General features: G+C 40.4%; 1 protein-coding gene across 9 annotated transcripts in view; it reads right to left on the reverse strand.

Annotated features, from left to right (window-relative positions):
- Nucleotides 1-18091, reverse strand: part of LOC133530325 (oxysterol-binding protein-related protein 6-like) — a 106677-nt gene that overhangs the window by 21677 nt on the left and 66909 nt on the right. For 2 of the 9 annotated variants that reach the window (XM_061868219.1, XM_061868225.1), the window contains 7 exons: nt 17291-17463; nt 16014-16128; nt 14941-15029; nt 12112-12249; nt 9499-9595; nt 7940-8145; nt 3757-5033 (listed from right to left, as the gene is read on the reverse strand). In XM_061868219.1, the coding sequence (XP_061724203.1) occupies nt 4617-5033; nt 7940-8145; nt 9499-9595; nt 12112-12249; nt 14941-15029; nt 16014-16128; nt 17291-17463 (1235 nt within the window). In that variant the 3' untranslated portion in view covers nt 3757-4616. Of the gene's footprint in view, nt 1-1384; nt 1499-3461; nt 3633-3755; nt 5034-7939; nt 8146-9498; nt 9596-12111; nt 12250-14940; nt 15030-16013; nt 16129-17290; nt 17464-18091 lie in introns of those variants that run through there. The other 7 variants (XM_061868230.1, XM_061868223.1, XM_061868220.1 and 4 more) reach the window with 7 other exon arrangements.

Consider the following 18091-nt stretch of genomic DNA (forward strand, 5'->3'; position numbering starts at 1 on the left):
TCTATGTATTTATATATATACGTATGTATATCGTCGCATAGTACATATAGTACAAGCTTTGCTTAGTTTAGAGCTAGGTAGACCTCTGTAAGATTACAACATTAATATTTAATGCTGCCCACAATATTAATATTTAATAGATCAGTGCTTGGTCGATGTGCCATTCAAGAAGGCCCACAAAACTACAACAACAATTATATACAAAATACTTTATTTCACAAAATGTACAAGGTATAGAAAGGTATATTTGGTTGCAGTTTTCCAAAGGTTGTACTATGGCAGTATTATAATTTTGTCAGGCGTTTTAGGAGCTCATACTATTTTACAAGCTTTTATTTACTTTCACCTGACCGTTGTCTGTTTGTAATCAAATCTTGCAAGTTAAATTTGACCCACTTCCCGGTTTCCGATGAAGCTGAAAATTTGCATACATATGTAAGTTGGGTGACAATGCAATATTATGGTACCATCGAGATGATCTGATGATGGAGACAGGAGGTGGCCATAGGAACCCTGTGATAAAACAACGTGTTTGGGGTTTTTTGAATTGTCCCGATGAGTATTAGTTACTTGTGGAAAGAAAAGTACAGTCAGCGATAAAAGCTTGTACCAAAAATGAAAATTTTGCCAACAACTTATTATATTATATACTTTAGATTACAATATTACGCGAAACTCTGCGTAGGGGGCACTGCCACAATCCATTACAATCTGTGGGTCTACCATGAAACAAGAAAATCGAAATTTTGTTAAGTAACCTCTCTATTACTCTTACAAATTCGAGCGATGAAAAGGCAGATAAATTTCGCGGTTTCCCGGCAGGCCCTTTGTATACAAACCGTGTGATGCATCAATGTCATATTTTATTATCTGTGAAAACTTGTCAAAAAACAGTTTAAGGCATGTATAAGTTACTCTAAGATATAAGCGGTGGTGGCCGAGTGGATATGACGTCCGACTTTCACCCCGGAGGTCGCGGGTTCAAATCCTGGCTCGTACCATGAGTTTTTCGGAACTTATGTACGAAATATCATTCGATATTTACGACTAGCTTTTCGGTGAAGGAAAACATCGTGAGGAAACCTGCATGCATCTGCGAAGAAATTCAAAGGTGTATGTGAAGTCCCCAATCCGCATTGGGCTAGCGTGGGGACTGTAGCCCGAGCCCTCTCGCTCATGAGAGGAGGCCTGTGCCCAGCAGTGGGACGTATATAGGCTGAATTATTATTATTTATAAGTTACTCTATGGTTTACGATAGGTGCTAGTGCTGCACTCTGGCGGAACATTGCAGTAATACTCCCTATTAGCTATATATTTTTAACGCGCCGCAATCTTCAAGGAAAATGCCAAAATCACGCTTATTAATGTAGAAACGGAACATACCTTTATAAACTGTAGTTTGCATGTAATATCAGTGCCGTGGCACACGATGTGCATGTCCCCGTACTGGTCGACCCAGCGCTGCCCGCCGAACAAGTTGTGAACGCACGTCGTCACCTAAAACAATACCATAGTTATACGATTTTTGACGTGACAACGTCTTATAATTCGATGGAGCCGGCTGCACGCACGAAAAAACATGACGCATGCGGCGTTACCTCGCTCTGAGGCGTTCCATTTAAGGCTTGAAGTGCAAGCGAGAGCGCAACGAGCGACAAAGAGGCACAATCGGCCTCCGCGTTCGGCAGCAATTGTATTTATGCGTACAAATAAATGTAACTTGATCAATTCAATTGTAATTTCCATTTACCTCCTCTATATCCATACAAAATATCTATCAAACAGATAAAATTAAAATTTTCTTTTGAAAAATGAAACCATTCCATCAGTATTTTCACGTTCAACTATTGTCAGTAAACCGACTTTACATTACAGACAACCGTTTTTATGGTTCCGTAGCCAAATGGCAAAAAACGGAACCCTTATAGATTCGTCATGTCCGTCTGTCTGTCCGATTCTGTCACAGCCACTTTTTTCCGAAACTATAAAAGCTATACTGTTCAAACTTGTTAAGTAGATGTATTCTATGAACCGCATTATGATGTTTACACAAAAATAGAAAAAAAAACAATAAATTTTGGGGGTTCCCCATACTTAGAACTGAAACTCAAAAAATCTTTTTTCATCAAACCCATACGTGTGGGGTATCTATGAATAGGTCTTTAAAAATGATATTGAGGTTTCTAATATCATTTTTTTCTAAACTGAATAGTTTGCGCGAGAGACACTTCCAAAGTGGTAAAAAGTGTGTCCCCCCCCCCCCCGTAACTTCTAAAATAACAGAATGAAAAATCTAAAAAAAATATATGATATACATTGCCATGCAAACTTCCACCGAAAATTGGTTCGAACGAGATCTAGTAAGTAGTTTTTTTTAATACGTCATAAAAATTAAAAAAAATTTTTTTTTTTCATCAAACCCATTCGTGTGGGGTATCTAAGGATAGGTCTTCAAAAATGATATTTAGGTTTCTAATATCATTTTTTTCTAAACTGAATAGTTTGCGCGAGAGACACTTCCAAAGTGAAAAAAAGTGTGTCCCCCCCCTGTAACTTCTAAAATAACGGAATGAAAAATCTAAAAAAAATATATGATATACATTACCATGCAAACTTCCAACGAAAATTAGTTTGAACCAGATCTAGTAAGTAGTTTTTTTAATACGTCATAAATGGTACGGAACCCTTCATGGGCGAGTCCGACTCGCACTTGGCCGCTTTTTTGTAAATGGGCTACAACAACAATATACCATAGATGTATTTTTTTTGTAGATGGGCCATGCGCGCCCGTGAGGGACAGAACATACGCAATGCGACGAAATTATTAACACGTTTTAGCATACCAAAGATAACCTATGTACGAAATTTTGTCAGGTTCATTGTCACCCACCGGCACCGGTGGGTGACAACAATAAGTCTACAATTTTTTTGAAGTGTAAACTTTAGCGGCGCTGTGCACTTTTTGTGATGGGGAAAAAAATGTTAAACTCACGACAGGTCACGTGACCGACAGATTCGACAGATTGAAAATTCGTAAGACGGACACGTGACCTGATCGAAAAACTGTTACAATGTCATTGAAGCCAGTAGAGTAGAGTCGTTGATATTGTGGATGGAAGTTGATTTTTCTGAGAGATAAACTTTTTAATGTTAAATAATTATAATAGTTCTGAAGTGTTAAAATTTTAATGTAATATAAATTGTCATGTGTGTGTACGATAGCGCAATAAATGAATATTGTAATTTACCACATAAATGATAGTACTTTTATACTGATAATTAAAGCAATTCGTGCAAAATCATTCCCTAACCATTCCAACATATCAAAAATGCACAACGTTAATATTCAAGTTTTCGCTTCTGCCGGCACTCCCGGAGTTCAACCCGTTGTTTTGTTACACTACGTCAGTGGCAAACAAGCATACGGCCCGCCTGATGGTAAGCAGTCTCCGTAACCAACCTTGTTCCAGCTGTAGTGGTCGCCAGAAGGCTGGAGGCGCACGTGCACGCGGCCCGTGGGCTGGAACTCCATGGACTTGCCCCAGAACTTGGTCTTGATGCGCGCCTCCTGCCAGAAGGTCCAGCGCGGGGACTCCGCGTGGCAGGCCGAGATCGGCGGGTGATGGGACACCTGGGAAACGAATGTTATTCTTATTCATCACATTTGCTAGAAAAAGATCTTATTTCATGCAGGAGGGCAAAACCCTATATTGTTCCCGCGGGAGTTATGGATAGTGAATTGTATCACTAATTCATAACAACCGAGTAGGTATAAATGAGTTAGTAGGCAGTAGTAGGTATGAGTGAGTCGCCCCTGCCGTACTCGTAGGTCTCGGCCAGCAGCGGGTTGAAGGGCTTGGAGGCGGCGCGGTGCGCGGACGTACCTGTTCAGCAATGAACCGGAAGTCCCTCTCGCCCCTGCCGTACTCGTAGGTCTCGGCCAGCAGCGGGTTGAAGGGCTTGGAGGCGGCGCGGTGCGCGGACGTACCTGTTCAGCAATGAACCGGAAGTCCCTCTCGCCCCTGCCGTACTCGTAGGTCTCGGCCAGCAGCGGGTTGAAGGGCTTGGAGGCGGCGCGGTGCGCGGACGTACCTGTTCAGCAATGAACCGGAAGTCCCTCTCGCCCCTGCCGTACTCGTAGGTCTCGGCCAGCAGCGGGTTGAAGGGCTTGGAGGCGGCGCGGTGCGCGGACGTACCTGTTCAGCAATGAACCGGAAGTCCCTCTCGCCCCTGCCGTACTCGTAGGTCTCGGCCAGCAGCAGGTTGAAGGGCTTGGAGGCGGCGCGGTGCCGGACGTACCTGTTCAGCAATGAACCGGAAGTCCCTCTCGCCCCTGCCGTACTCGTAGGTCTCGGCCAGCAGCGGGTTGAAGGGCTTGGAGGCGGCGCGGTGCGCGGACGTACCTGTTCAGCAATGAACCGGAAGTCCCTCTCGCCCCTGCCGTACTCGTAGGTCTCGGCCAGCAGCGGGTTGAAGGGCTTGGAGGCGGCGCGGTGCGCGGACGTACCTGTTCAGCAATGAACCGGAAGTCCCTCTCGCCCCTGCCGTACTCGTAGGTCTCGGCCAGCAGCGGGTTGAAGGGCTTGGAGGCGGCGCGGTGCGCGGACGTACCTGTTCAGCAATGAACCGGAAGTCCCTCTCGCCCCTGCCGTACTCGTAGGTCTCGGCCAGCAGCGGGTTGAAGGGCTTGGAGGCGGCGCGGTGCGCGGACGTACCTGTTCAGCAATGAACCGGAAGTCCCTCTCGCCCCTGCCGTACTCGTAGGTCTCGGCCAGCAGCGGGTTGAAGGGCTTGGAGGCGGCGCGGTGCGCGGACGTACCTGTTCAGCAATGAACCGGAAGTCCCTCTCGCCCCTGCCGTACTCGTAGGTCTCGGCCAGCAGCGGGTTGAAGGGCTTGGAGGCGGCGCGGTGCGCAGACGCCGCGTACGCGCTCACGGCGAACGCCGCTATAAGCGACATGCGCTCCAGTTCATTGTTGCAGGATGACGCTGAATCGAGGAGTTCCGAGTATTCCAACTCTTCGCAGAGGCGCTGTGGACAAAGGTTTCAGGTAAATATTGATCTCACTGAAACAATTTCATGTAAAATGTTGCCAAGATGAAACCGTAAGGCTCGCACTGTCAAAATGTTATCAGATCTCATGTAGAGCCAAGCTTCTAACAGCTTCACTAACTTTACACCTTAGTTAAAATATGTGGCTTGGCCGTTTCGTTACTACAAGAACTGTATAACAGAAAAGTAATGAACAGTGAATACATTTTTCACGTTAAGCCCATGAGGTCCACTATTGACATCATATCCCGAGAATTTTGTTTATCTGGAACACTTTTGTTTATGTTTGTCATTCATTCACCGTTACTTCTGTTATACTCATTTCCTCAAAGGTCAACTGGAACAGATCCCATACAGGGATAAGTTCGCCTTTGTTGTATTTAATTTACTCTGTAACTGTGTTTTTCGTGTTTTTATTTCTATGTACAATAAAGTATATACATACATACATATATACAATCCAAACCCAAGTATAATGAGGGTTCAAAAAACGTCGAAGCGCTTAGAGAAAACGTAGGTAGGTTGCGCTTAGCTCATTCGATTGTCTAAAAATTCAGTGTCAAAGACTTGCGTCCAATCAGTATTTTGCCTTATTTATCTAAAATACTGGAAAAAGTAGTTTATGATCAGGTTTCAAAGTATCTTGATTTCAATAATATACTACCCGAAAAGCAGTCAGGGTTTAGGAAAAAACGAGGCACTACTACAGCGCTCCTTGATGTTATAGATGAGGTCCTGGCTGCACGGGACGTTGGATATGGAACAATTTTGGTTTTGTTGGATTTTTCTAGGGCATTCGACTGTATAAATTTTTGATTTCTAAATTAAGATACTATGGATTTGACGAGAAAACCATACGGTGGTTCCAAAGTTATTTTAACGGTCGCAAGCAAATAGTTAAATTGCCAAAAAAGGATAGTTCTTGCTTGGTGTCTGATCCAATTCTAATGGAAAGGGGAGTTCCTCAAGGATCAATATTGAGGCCACTTTTATTCATTTTGTACAGCAGCGACATCATCAATTGCATCAAATTCTGTAAATACCATCTTTACGCTGGTGATCTGCAGGTTTTTATATCGTTTCATCCTCGAGATTTCGATACCGCTGTTATGAAGTTAAATGATGATCTGAAACGACTCTCAGAGTGGTCCTCTGCAAATTGCCTGGTCCTTAATCCTATCAAGTCTAAATAAATAAATATTATAGGACATTATTACACAAATTGACTGTGTCCCACAGTAAGCTCAATAAGGCTTGTGTTGTAGGTACCTAGACAACGATATATATAATACATAATTATAAATACTTAAATACATAGAACCACCCATGACTCAGAAACAAATATTCGTGTTCATCACACAAATACTTAAATAAAATACCAGGATTTACCAGGATTTGAACCCGGGACCATTAGCTTCATAGGCAGGGTCACTACCCACTAGGCCAGACCGGTCGTCAAATACATGGTACTTGGATCTTTAAATCAAACTAAAGCCATCATTTCAAAACAACCAAACACTAGGATTAAGGATGTGAAAGTAGATCGCGTCGACGAAGCAAAAAATCTTGGACTGTTGCTAGATACAAATCTGCGTTTCGAGAGGAATGTAATAGACATTGTTAGAATTTGTTTATACCGTTTAAAAGTTCTATATAATATTCAAAATTTTCTTAATGTCGCCCTGCGAATGCGACTTTGTGTAGCTCTTGTTTTATCAAAACTTAATTATTGCCTTGCAGCTTATGGTTCTTGCCTTCTAGCACGATCGTGGCGTCTTATCCAAAGAGTGCAGAATGCTTGTACCAGATTTTGTTTTAAAATCCCTCCTCGTACTCATGTCACGCCTTTTTTGAATAATGCGGGTATGTTAAAAATGGCCGCTCGCCAAGAACTCACGTTCGCTTGCCTGCTCTTTGATACTATTCAATCCAAGCAGCCGTCTTATCTCTGTAACAAACTCCTATGGTTTGCAAAAAGTAGCATTCATCACCAAATGAGAGCCTCGCGAGCGACAGTGTTACAGGTCCCCCAGTACCGGACTGCCGCTTTTAGAGGTTGTTTTCGGTACCGCGCAACAAAATGCTGGAATAATATACCAGCACCAATTCGTCAATCAAAGAGCAAAGCGATTTTTAAAGTAAAACTCCTTTTCGCTTCATGCTCCTATAACTAAATACTTTGCCAAAAGCGTTTTTACCTTTTTATCCTCATCACAATTTACCAAAAGTCCATAAGAAAGAAAAAACGCGCTCACACGCACATATATACACTCACTCACATAATACTTATAAAGTACACGGTACAAACAAATTGCACAGTAGTTTTTCTTTATTTCTTGTACCAACTTAGGTGTTTAAAAAGCGTTGCACATTTTTGTGTAAGGTACTGGCAGAATACCAGCGACGTGGCTTGCTGCATCATCATGCTGAGTCAGGGCCTTTTCTGTGCCACGACACATGGCGTATTAATTAACTAAAAAATGTTTTTATAAAATTAAGTTTGCATGTTTTTATTGTAATGCCAATGCCATGCATGTTGTGGCTATGAATAAAGAATGTATCTATCTATTGTAAGTGCCAGTTTTACCAATAACATTTACATTTTATGTACAATCACATAAAAAAAAAGAAAAAAAAAAGACAAAAATGTTTTTTTTTTTGCCAAATTTACTTATGCTCATATACCACTTTTGTTTATTTTGGCCTTAGAAATGCGTGGTCAAAATCTTTCGGGTTGCTTCAGACGCCATGGAGTCCGTCCGGAGCCGTCTGCATCCGCGAGGAGCCGACCTGCTTGCAGCCGTACAAATTTTAAATACGCTCCGACGCGGCCCGACTCCGTCAGGTATTACTTAAAAGTGAAATTTACTAAATTTAGCACTAACCTGCAGCATATTAAGAGGTTCATTAATAGTGACCGGCATAGATATTTGACTGAGATCCTTCCCAATATTCTTGTAGAGCAGGTTCCATAGGCTCGGCGAGGCCGGCGTGGGTCTCGGGCACGGCAGGCGGGAGCGACGGGTGTAGATGGTGAGCGGCCCGGACCCGTTCTGGAGTGGGGTCCTTTCTGCTGGGATTACAGCTGATGCTGGAAAATTAAAGTTTACTGTAGTGCATTCTACGTTACGATTAATAAAATGAAGAATGATTAATACAATACAATACAAATCCTCTTTATTGCACAACCTCTGCTAAATAGCAAACTAAATTAAAACTAAAATACCCTTAAAATTATTAATATGACGGTAAGTGAAATGAAACATCTTAATGCTTCTTTGACGACCGGTCTGGCCTAGTGGGTAGTGACCCTGCCTATGAAGCGGATGGTCCCGGGTTCAAATCCTGGTAAGGGCAATTATTCGTGTGATGAGCACGGATATTTGTTCCCGAGTCATGGGTGTTTTCTATGTATTTAAGTATTTGTATATTATATATATCGTTGTCTAAGTACCCTCAACACAAGCCTTATTGAGCTTACCGTGGGACTTAGTCAATTTGGGTAATAATGTCCTTGTAATATTTATTATTATTATTCCCTCTATTTATTTTTGGTCTTAGGCTAGGTCATTTATAATATGAATATGAAAGTAAAATATAAAAACACTTACAAAACAATACAAAATATATATAAACACAAAAAATAAAAAAATATAAATTATTATTATTAATACTTGCACCAATGTTTCTAAGCTGTCACTACATGTTGATGCACTATTAGAAAATATACTAGTAGTTGAAACCAAGGTATTAATTTCACAGAAAATCTAATAGAAATAGGCCTACTAATCTTATGACCCTCATATTTGTGTCCCGCATCTTTATGACTTAAATGTTCACAATCGGGTAATGGTAGAATAATTCACAATTATCAAGACTATTTAATCCTTTTTCGTGTGGTGTTGTCATATACTGATTTTCAATAACTGGTTTTCATGAATAAATGAATTAAAAAATAACAATAATAAAAACAACTTTTTATCGATCGCTGCTGAGTTAGCTTGGTCTAACTCTAATAAGAAGCGTGCATAAAGTGTAGGGGGCAGCATAGGAGACGACAGATTTTTGACGCGAGGTGTAAAGTGTAGTTGATGCTTGAAATGCAGCGCACGAGGTGGCAGAAACTATGCACAAGAAAACGTACGAGAACGGTAGATGGCAGCATTTGCTTTGACGTGAAGTGTACATGTTTACCACAAGATGTCAGACCCCCGGTCCTTCAACGCGCACGGTCCCTATATGAATTAGCCTCTTGGATTGTTCAGACAATTTTTTTATACTACGTCGGTGGCAATCAAGCATACCGGCATGATGGTAAGCAGTCTCCGTAGCCTATGTACGCCAGCTACTCTGGAGGACATGCGCGTTGCCAACCCCAACACTCCGCAGCCTCGTTGAGCTCGTGTTAGAATATATAAGCCACAACACAGATAAGCGGACTCACTCGCACCATCAGAGTTGTCGGAGCTGGCCGAGCCCTCCTCGCTGCTTAGCGACCCCGCTTCTGAGGAGGAATCCCCGTCCAGCTCTATCACACCCGCCTGAAACAGTTTTATTAGAATAAGTTTTTGCCAAAAATATCGTTTTCGTAGCTGACTGTACTTTTTTACCACAGGCAACTAATACTCGAGACAATTCTATCCCATCAAAAACATTTTCATGTAAAATGATAATAATTCGCCTGCCTCGAGTGGAAACATTGTTATGGCAGGTGTCCGGGCGTCTTTGCAATAACCCAGTCTCACTGTCCTCCCAAACTTCAATCCATAGAACGTTATACTGTTCATTTTTACTACAATAGTCCCAATGCCTGCTGCGACCGGTTCATGGGTGTCTATTGTTGCGCCTGTGAACGGGTTCCAGCAGGCGTTCTACATGACATTAAGGCTCTCCAAGGGGCCTCTACGTGTTGGATCTATATCCCCACGCAAGCCTATCAAAAGACCGGGATTTATAGGCCCGTGAAATCCAAGGAGATATAATAATAATAATTCAGCCTATATACGTCCCACTGCTGGGCACAGGCCTCCTCTCATGCGCGAGAGGGCTCGGGCTATAGTCCCCACGCTAGCCCAATGCGGATTGGGGACTTCACATAAACATTTGAATTTCTTCGCAGATGTATGCAGGTTTCCTCAAGATGTTTTCCTTCACCGAAAAGCTAGTGGTAAATATCAAATGATATTTCGTACATAAGTTCCGAAAAACTCATTGGTACGAGCCAGGACTTGAACCAACGACCTCCGGATTGAAAGTCGGACGTCATATCCACTCGGCCACCACCGCTTCTATGTAAAATGTAAAATGATGCCATGGCTACACCATAAGGCTCGCACTGGCAAAAAGTTATCAGATCTCTTGTAGAGCCAAGCTTCTAACTCTACAAGCCCTAACTTCACAAACTCTACTCCTTAGTCAAAATATATGGCCGTTTCGCTACCGTCACATGGGCGCAAGGTGAAAAATTAAATTAGACATTTGATTGTAAACTGAGCTAAGAAAGTTGAAACATGAACAGCTCATAACCGGGAACATGACATACAGTTTGTTCTGGTGAAAAGGGGGGTAAATAGTAGATTGTTAACCAAGGGTGAAAAGTGAACCATATCACCGCGAGAGCGACAATAGTTCGTGGGTTACTTTTACCCGAGTTAAACACTCTACTTTTCATTTCGACTATGAGGAAACTCAAACAAGAAATGTAGGTTATGATTTATGACTGCAGGAATTGGCGCCATTTGCACTTTGATCGGGAAAAAATCTAAGACCATAGACAATCCGATGTTTAATACGGATGTGTCTAAAACGGCCTTAATGCATACGCGCCTTAAAAAAAGTGGAACTGAATGAAAGAATGAATGTAATGTAATGATAATATTTTTAACATTCTTCGTGATTTAAATTGCTTCATTAACAAATATTTATGTTTATTTCATACATTTAAATATTGCAATGCAATTTAATTTCGATAATACTTGGTATGAAAATTCGGAAGCTAATATGAAAGCTTTTAACTGAATAATATGGCTGTTAGCCATTGCTCGAAGTACAAATTAAAAAAAAATTACTTTCTACCCTAAGGTGGGAAATGCAATTTTCCACCTGGCCATCAGCCTGTGAAACGTGAACTTTCCGATTAGGAGAGATGAGAAAGTTATTTTACATGTATAATGAATACATCTAAATATAAAGGAATAACCTATGAGAAATAGTCGTCATTTTTAGGGTTCCGTTGCCAAATGGCATAAAACGGAACCCTTATAGTTTCGCCATGTCCGTCTGTCTGTCTGTCTGTCTGTCCGAGGCTTTGCTCCGTGGTCGTTAGTGCTAGAAAGCTGAAATTTGGCATGGATATATAAATCAATAAAGCCGACAAAGTCGTACAATAAAATATAAAAATTTAATTTTTTTTAGGGTACCTCCCCTACACGTAAAGTGGGGGTGAATTTTTTTTTTTCGCTTCAACCCTAGAGTGTGGGGTATCGTTTGAAAGGTCTTTCAAAACTAATAGGGGTTTTCAAGAAACATTTTTTGATAAAGTGAATAAATTCGGAGATAATCGCTCCGAAAGAAAAAAAAAATGTGTCCCCCCCCCCTCTAACTTTTGAACCATAGGTCCAAAAAATATGAAAAAAATCGTGGAAGTAGAGCTTAAGAAAGACTATAGCGGATATGATCAGTTTAGCTGTTTTTGAGTTATCGCAAAAAGTTTTCCCTTCATAGTAAAAAGACTTACTTTAATTAGGTACTGATTATGCAAATTTGCCTATTTGTTTAGCTCGGGTGAAAGGTACCGTTTCATCCCTTGGTTAACAATTTACTATACTTTAAGCTCCAGTTTAGCTTATTGTGACGGAAGAGTAACTACGGAACCCTACACTGAGCGTGGCCCGACATGCTCTTGGCCGGTTATTACTTTAACCCTTTACCAGGTTAAGGGATATATATTTCCCACATGCGGCTCTTCAAACATGTGTTCTATTTTCGATGAGTAAGACTGACATTCGATTGTCATTTTTGAACTGTCAGCCTGGTAAAGGGTTAAATATTAACTCACCTCATCAGTGGTGATAATCTCAGCTGGTTTCAGTTCGTCGTCATGTTCCTCAGCGTCGAAGAACTCGGAAGCCGACACGCAGGAAGAGCTGTAGCTTAGAGATTGGGGGAACGGCCGCGTCGCCTGCTGCAAGGTGGACTTTAATTACATTACTTGTTGTTCAAGTTCAGGAAGTTACGAGTACATACAAAATATTACAGCGTGCTCAAGACGAACCCAAACGATTTTAACAGGGTTTTCCTGATCATCAGGGTGGTCCTGTACTTATATCTACCACTAAAAAACCGATGTTTTTTTTCGGAATTAATTAATGCTACCTATTTATTATTATTTAGGTTTGCGGGCCTTTGAGTCCCACGTCGACCAGGCAGTGATCTATTGGGAGCGTGCACGACTGTCACGCAACCTAGTGTCCGCAATTTTAGGGGAAAACGTCAATTCACTACATCTTATAAAACTACTCCAAAACTAAAAACTACTGAACGGATTTTAATACGACTTTCATCTATCAATAGAGTGATTCTTGAGGAAGGCTTAAGTATATAACTTGTTAAGGTTTTGTGTAAATTGTTTGAAATATAACGATGTTGTCGGAAAAAATCACGCTGGCTAGGAGCTTTAATCGAAAACGCTGCCTAATCCGTTTGAGCTATAACAACACAATGTATGGTGGGGTTGTTTCTCATTCATAGGTCTACAAAAAATTCCGCGATGTGAAATGTCTATCTTTTAAGGATAACTTACTATATCCATTCTTAACTTCTAGAAAAAGATCACGTAATATGTGGCATTTGCAAAGCTATTTACATGGATACATTATTAACAATTATCAAAATAAATACGTTAGTTATATTAAGCATTTCATACAGATTACAATGGTCCCTTACACCATACAATTTAAATGAATATTTCAGGAGTAATCGTAAATCAAAGTTTCATTTCGAGCCATATAATTGTACGAAATGTTAAAGACGCTATCCGCAGTTAGTTCAAATTTTTACCACCTTATGCGCTGGGATCGCTTTACTTACCCCCACCACGCACTTCGCACGGTCCCAATTGTGACAGCCCTTTAAAGTTCATTACTAATGCCTGTTGAATCCAGGAAATTCCAGATTCTTTGGGCCGTAATGTTCTGGGTTGCAATACGTGTCGCCCTAAGTGGGTACTTCTTTTTTACATTACTGGTCCACAGGAACAGAGAATGTGCATTGCAGTCTCCTCTGACTCCTTGCAGAACCTGCATGTCGCATCTTGTTTCTTCCCAATTTGAAACATGTGTTTGTTCAACTTACAGTGTCCAGTCAATATTCTGGTCACCGCGCAGGCTTTGTGTCTTTTGAGCTCTAGAAGCTCCTTAGCAAATTTGCTGTTGAACTCTTTGATTAGAGCTTTCGAGTGTTCTTGTCCTTTGACGAACTTCCACCAATCGATTGCTCTTGTTTTTTCTAAGTTGCTGAGCAGAGAATATGCATCCCGTTTTGTGATTCCACAGAACGGTTCTGGGCCGACCAGGGGTGTGTCTGCGCCCTTTCTAGCAAGTTCGTCCGCTTCTTCGTTTCCGTTAATGTCGGAGTGCCCTGGTACCCATCTAAGTATGACTTTGTTGGAGTTAGCCAGTGCATTTAGGTTTGTTTTACAGTTTTTGGACCCGGGTATGTCCTTAAACTACGTCCAAAAGAGAGGTATGGGCAATGTGAATGTCATCTCGCCTTGTGTGGTAGGGCACAGCACAGCATATGTCATTCCAGATCTAGAGCAGAGCCCATCTGGGGAAGTACCTCCACCTTATAGAAAACCGCAGCCAAATAACACTTGACCCTACTCATAGTGTTGTGTTCCTGCCAGTGAGTAAGGTTGCCAGAGCTCAACGAGGGGGGTGGGGTTAGGGTCGGCAACGCGCATGTAACTCCTCTGGAGTTGCAGGTGTACATAGGCTACGGAGACTGCTTACCATCAGGCAGGCCGTATGCTTGTTTGCCACCGACGTAGTATAAAAAAAGTTTTGCTGTGATGCTACCTATAAATATATTTTTCAATTTGTTCACTCTATATTATTTTGTCTTTTTCCTTCTTGTCTGTTACCTTTCGTGATTTTTCTCACTTGATGGTCTCATCGGAAGATCAGCGCTGGAAGCCACCAGCAACATGCTGCGATGAGGCCATTTCGTGGCACTTTATACTTCCTTTGTTTTTGTTATATCATGTAATTTAATGTGTCTTGTTTGTGTCTACGAATAAAAAAATATTCTATTCTATTCTATTCTATAAAAAATCGACGAAAGAAAACAAAACCACCTCTGTTCCATTTAAGAGTAATTTAAATTTCATTGCAGGTACCAATAGGGGTTATTACTGCAAAGTGTAGCACTAACACATATCGTAAAACATAGAGTAACTTATAGAACAGAAATATATGATAATTGTCAAGAGGGCGCTGTTATTCTCATGTATAGACGACCGGTTAAGCCTAGTGGGTAGTGACCCTGCCTACGAAGCTGATGGTCCCGGGTTCAAATCCTGGTAAGGGCATTTATTCGTGTGATGAGTATGGATATTTGTTCCTGAGTCATGGGTGTTTTCTATGTATTTAAGTATGTATAAATATTTATATATTATATAATTATATCGTTGTCTAAGTGCCCTCAACACAAGCCTTATTGAGCTTACTGTGGGACTTAGTCAATTTGTGTAATAATGTCCTATAATATTTATTTATTATATTTATTTATAGAGTGGCAGTTCAGTTTAGTATGAAAAAATTAGTTCCAATGAAATGTTTTAATGCCCAAAAATACAAAGGAATGTTTACATAGATGGTATACTTACTTGATCCGAGTTGTTGACGGACGATATCTCGGCGAGGTCTGACGCGTCGTGAATCCGCGACAGTCGGGAGCGCAGTTCTGTGTTCAACACTTCATACGTCATTATTTTATAGGTACTTGCTGTTAACGTGTTTATTACTAGCAAATAGTCATTGGTTGCGCAAGAAATGGACCTAGTTCTGCAAATTTGGTCCCGAAATTCACACTAAATCTCATTCAAATTATTATTTCGGCCATTCTATTTTTTTGATGTGGTACAGTCACGTCTGAAAATATCGGTACGAAAAATGTGCCAAAAATATGTATACACTACCTTAATGTAAGGGATATTTTCAGACATGACCGTACATAACTTTTTGAAACTTTTTCGTAAAATGCATATTTTAGAATAAGGTACCATTACTTTTATCTTCTGTTTTGTGACGGAGAAAGATATAAGTATTCTGTTTATTTTTACATTATAATAAATGTTAATATATGAATCTTGGTGAATTTTCTATTATTTGATTCAGGTACTAGTACTTGGGTATACAATCTTTATACACGAATTCAATATTTATCATACTTTTTTCTGGCAAAAGATGTTCATGAAAAAGCAGAATGACCCACATCATGTTAAAACACTAAGATTAGATTTTCAATCTTTTTTCTGTGAGGTTGGATCCCGTTTGCTAATACTACATATGTAATGGTCTGTAGTATCATTATTTATATTTATTATTTTTGACATTTTGTTATGGCAAATATTATATGATAGACTTATATACCATTGTATATAACTACCTCTATAACATTATATTGTATTGTAATAATATTAAATTTCACATTGTATCCGACGATCACTATACAATAAGTAATTGCTTATCGTATAGTGATCGTATAGTGCCTTTTACATTAACTTTGAACATTGTATTGAGAGATAAATAAACTAAACTCTAAAAAATAATAATCGTGCCCATGAGATTGACTTATTTACTTTGTTAGACAGCGGGATAACGTCTGCAATTGAAACGTGGCATATAAAAGATAGTTACCGAGAGTATAATTACAAATAACAGTTTAAACAGCGCTCACCAGAATTCTGCTGCAGCGCGGAGCTGAGGTTGGTGCGCAGCGCGGCCACCACGCCGCCCGCCGCCGGCGCCTCGGCCGCCTCCACGGCGGCGCGCAGCCGCCCACGCTCCACCACCTACGATGAGGCAACAGGGTTCAAATGGAGTTCTAAGCTGACTAAATCGTCTATCAGTGGATTGGCAGATTCCCTTTCCCATATACTCCATTGATGTTGAAAAAAAATGTAACCCATATACACCGTGTTTTTTTTATTTGCTTTAATTTCAAGGGTGCATTCCTGAGCTTAAGTTAAGTAACTTTCTCAAAGACACCGGTATTCTAATTAACTCCATTTCGGAGATAATAAATATTTTATTTTTATCTTATAAAGCCCTTAAGAGTGTGTGCACTTACCTTAGGGCCCGTTCACATATTGATTAGTGTTTAGTACGGGTTAATACATTTGCTACTAAACGTAAGTACTATCTAGGACGATCGATGATCGAAATGACATTGACATGTCACAGTTTTGAATTGTTTTATTGAGATAAATGTAATGCCCGTGCAACAACAACGCTATATGCGACATTTAATTACGTTTAATAACAAAAAATTTTTAAAAAAATCAATTTTTTTTTTTGAAAATTAATTATGGCATTTAGTTTCCCTAAACGTACGTACTTACCAATACCCCGAAGTTAACGGAATTCAATAAAAACACTGTGTATATTCTTAAAAAGGAATTCATAAATTTTTGTTATTAATTGCTAGCTCATGCTTCGATAGGCTGTGTGGACCACAGAACGTGCTGCCTCGCGTGGAAATTGATGCACGAGGCGGCTTGGTCTGTGGAGACGTGCTCGCCCGAGGCATTGCGGCTAGTACGTTTGCTTCTCCCGAGGCACGTCTACATAGACCGAGCTGTTCACGGGACAATTACCTCACGAGGCGGCTCGTTCTGTGTGGATTCGCCTATTCTCGTATATGTATAATGGCTGAAAATTAACAGCCACCATGTCAGATGATAAATCGCAACTTTTCTATGTCTGCAGACCATTGGTTTGAACTTTTAACTAATTGGAGTAGTTTTTTTCATCGGGTTAGGTTAGGTTAGTTAAAACGATCCACGTAGGTAAGTTAAGAAATACTAGATATTTTTTTTAAAGAGTGCAATTGATAGATTTTAATAAGATAAGATACAAGTGCTTTTCAAAAATGTACATTAGGAGATTTTGGGATGTGTTGAGAGTATGACATATGATAATATAAATGTTTATGTATATATATATCAATCTTACCAAAGTGGACACAACAGTCTTCAAATTGGTCACCAAATCTTTAGCGAGTATAGTGAAGTCTTCTCTCAACTGGTGGTCTGGTGTTAAACTCGTCAATGATGTTGGGCCTCCGCCGGTGCCCACGCCTAGGGCTTCCGCACCGGGTAGGGATTGCGGGCGAGCCGCTGCGCATGCTAGAAGGGGATTTGATAAATAAGTATGCTATAAAGCTTTCCATAATGTTTCACAAATAAAAAGTTAACACTTCTAATTGGTACTTGGTATTTTATTGGTGCAGTTTTTATGATAGGTGTTATTTGATTTTAATGAGGCTATAGAAATGTATTTTTGGCGTTTGTTTTTACATTATTTGACATATTATGTACATGTAGTATGTATATTTGAGCTCAAGAAAGTTCACATTTATCGCTTGATTAGACATGATAATGAGACGTCGTATACATACAGAGGCGTATTTAAATGTTTAGCGCCCCGAGTGAAATTCTTCGCCGCCTCATTAAATAATCATAATGTATTGCATATAAGGAAAAATACCCTTTTTTACCCTTCGTTGCAATTACTTAACCCTTAAGAACCACTTGCACCAATAACTAACCCGGGGTTAACCGGTTAAATCGGGAGTGACCATGGTTACCAGTACAATTTGACATTGGGTTAACGGTTTAACAGGTTAACTCCGGGTTAGTGGAATGGTGCAAGTGGCCCTTAGTATATTTATATTTCCGCACACATTTTTAGTGTTTGGTTTGTTTTAATGAAGAATGAGATACTTGTCCGTAAGTACAGTCAGTACTTATCATA

The sequence above is a fragment of the Cydia pomonella genome, chromosome 22, assembly GCF_033807575.1.
Source record: "Cydia pomonella isolate Wapato2018A chromosome 22, ilCydPomo1, whole genome shotgun sequence".
Lineage (NCBI taxonomy): Eukaryota > Metazoa > Arthropoda > Insecta > Lepidoptera > Tortricidae > Cydia > Cydia pomonella.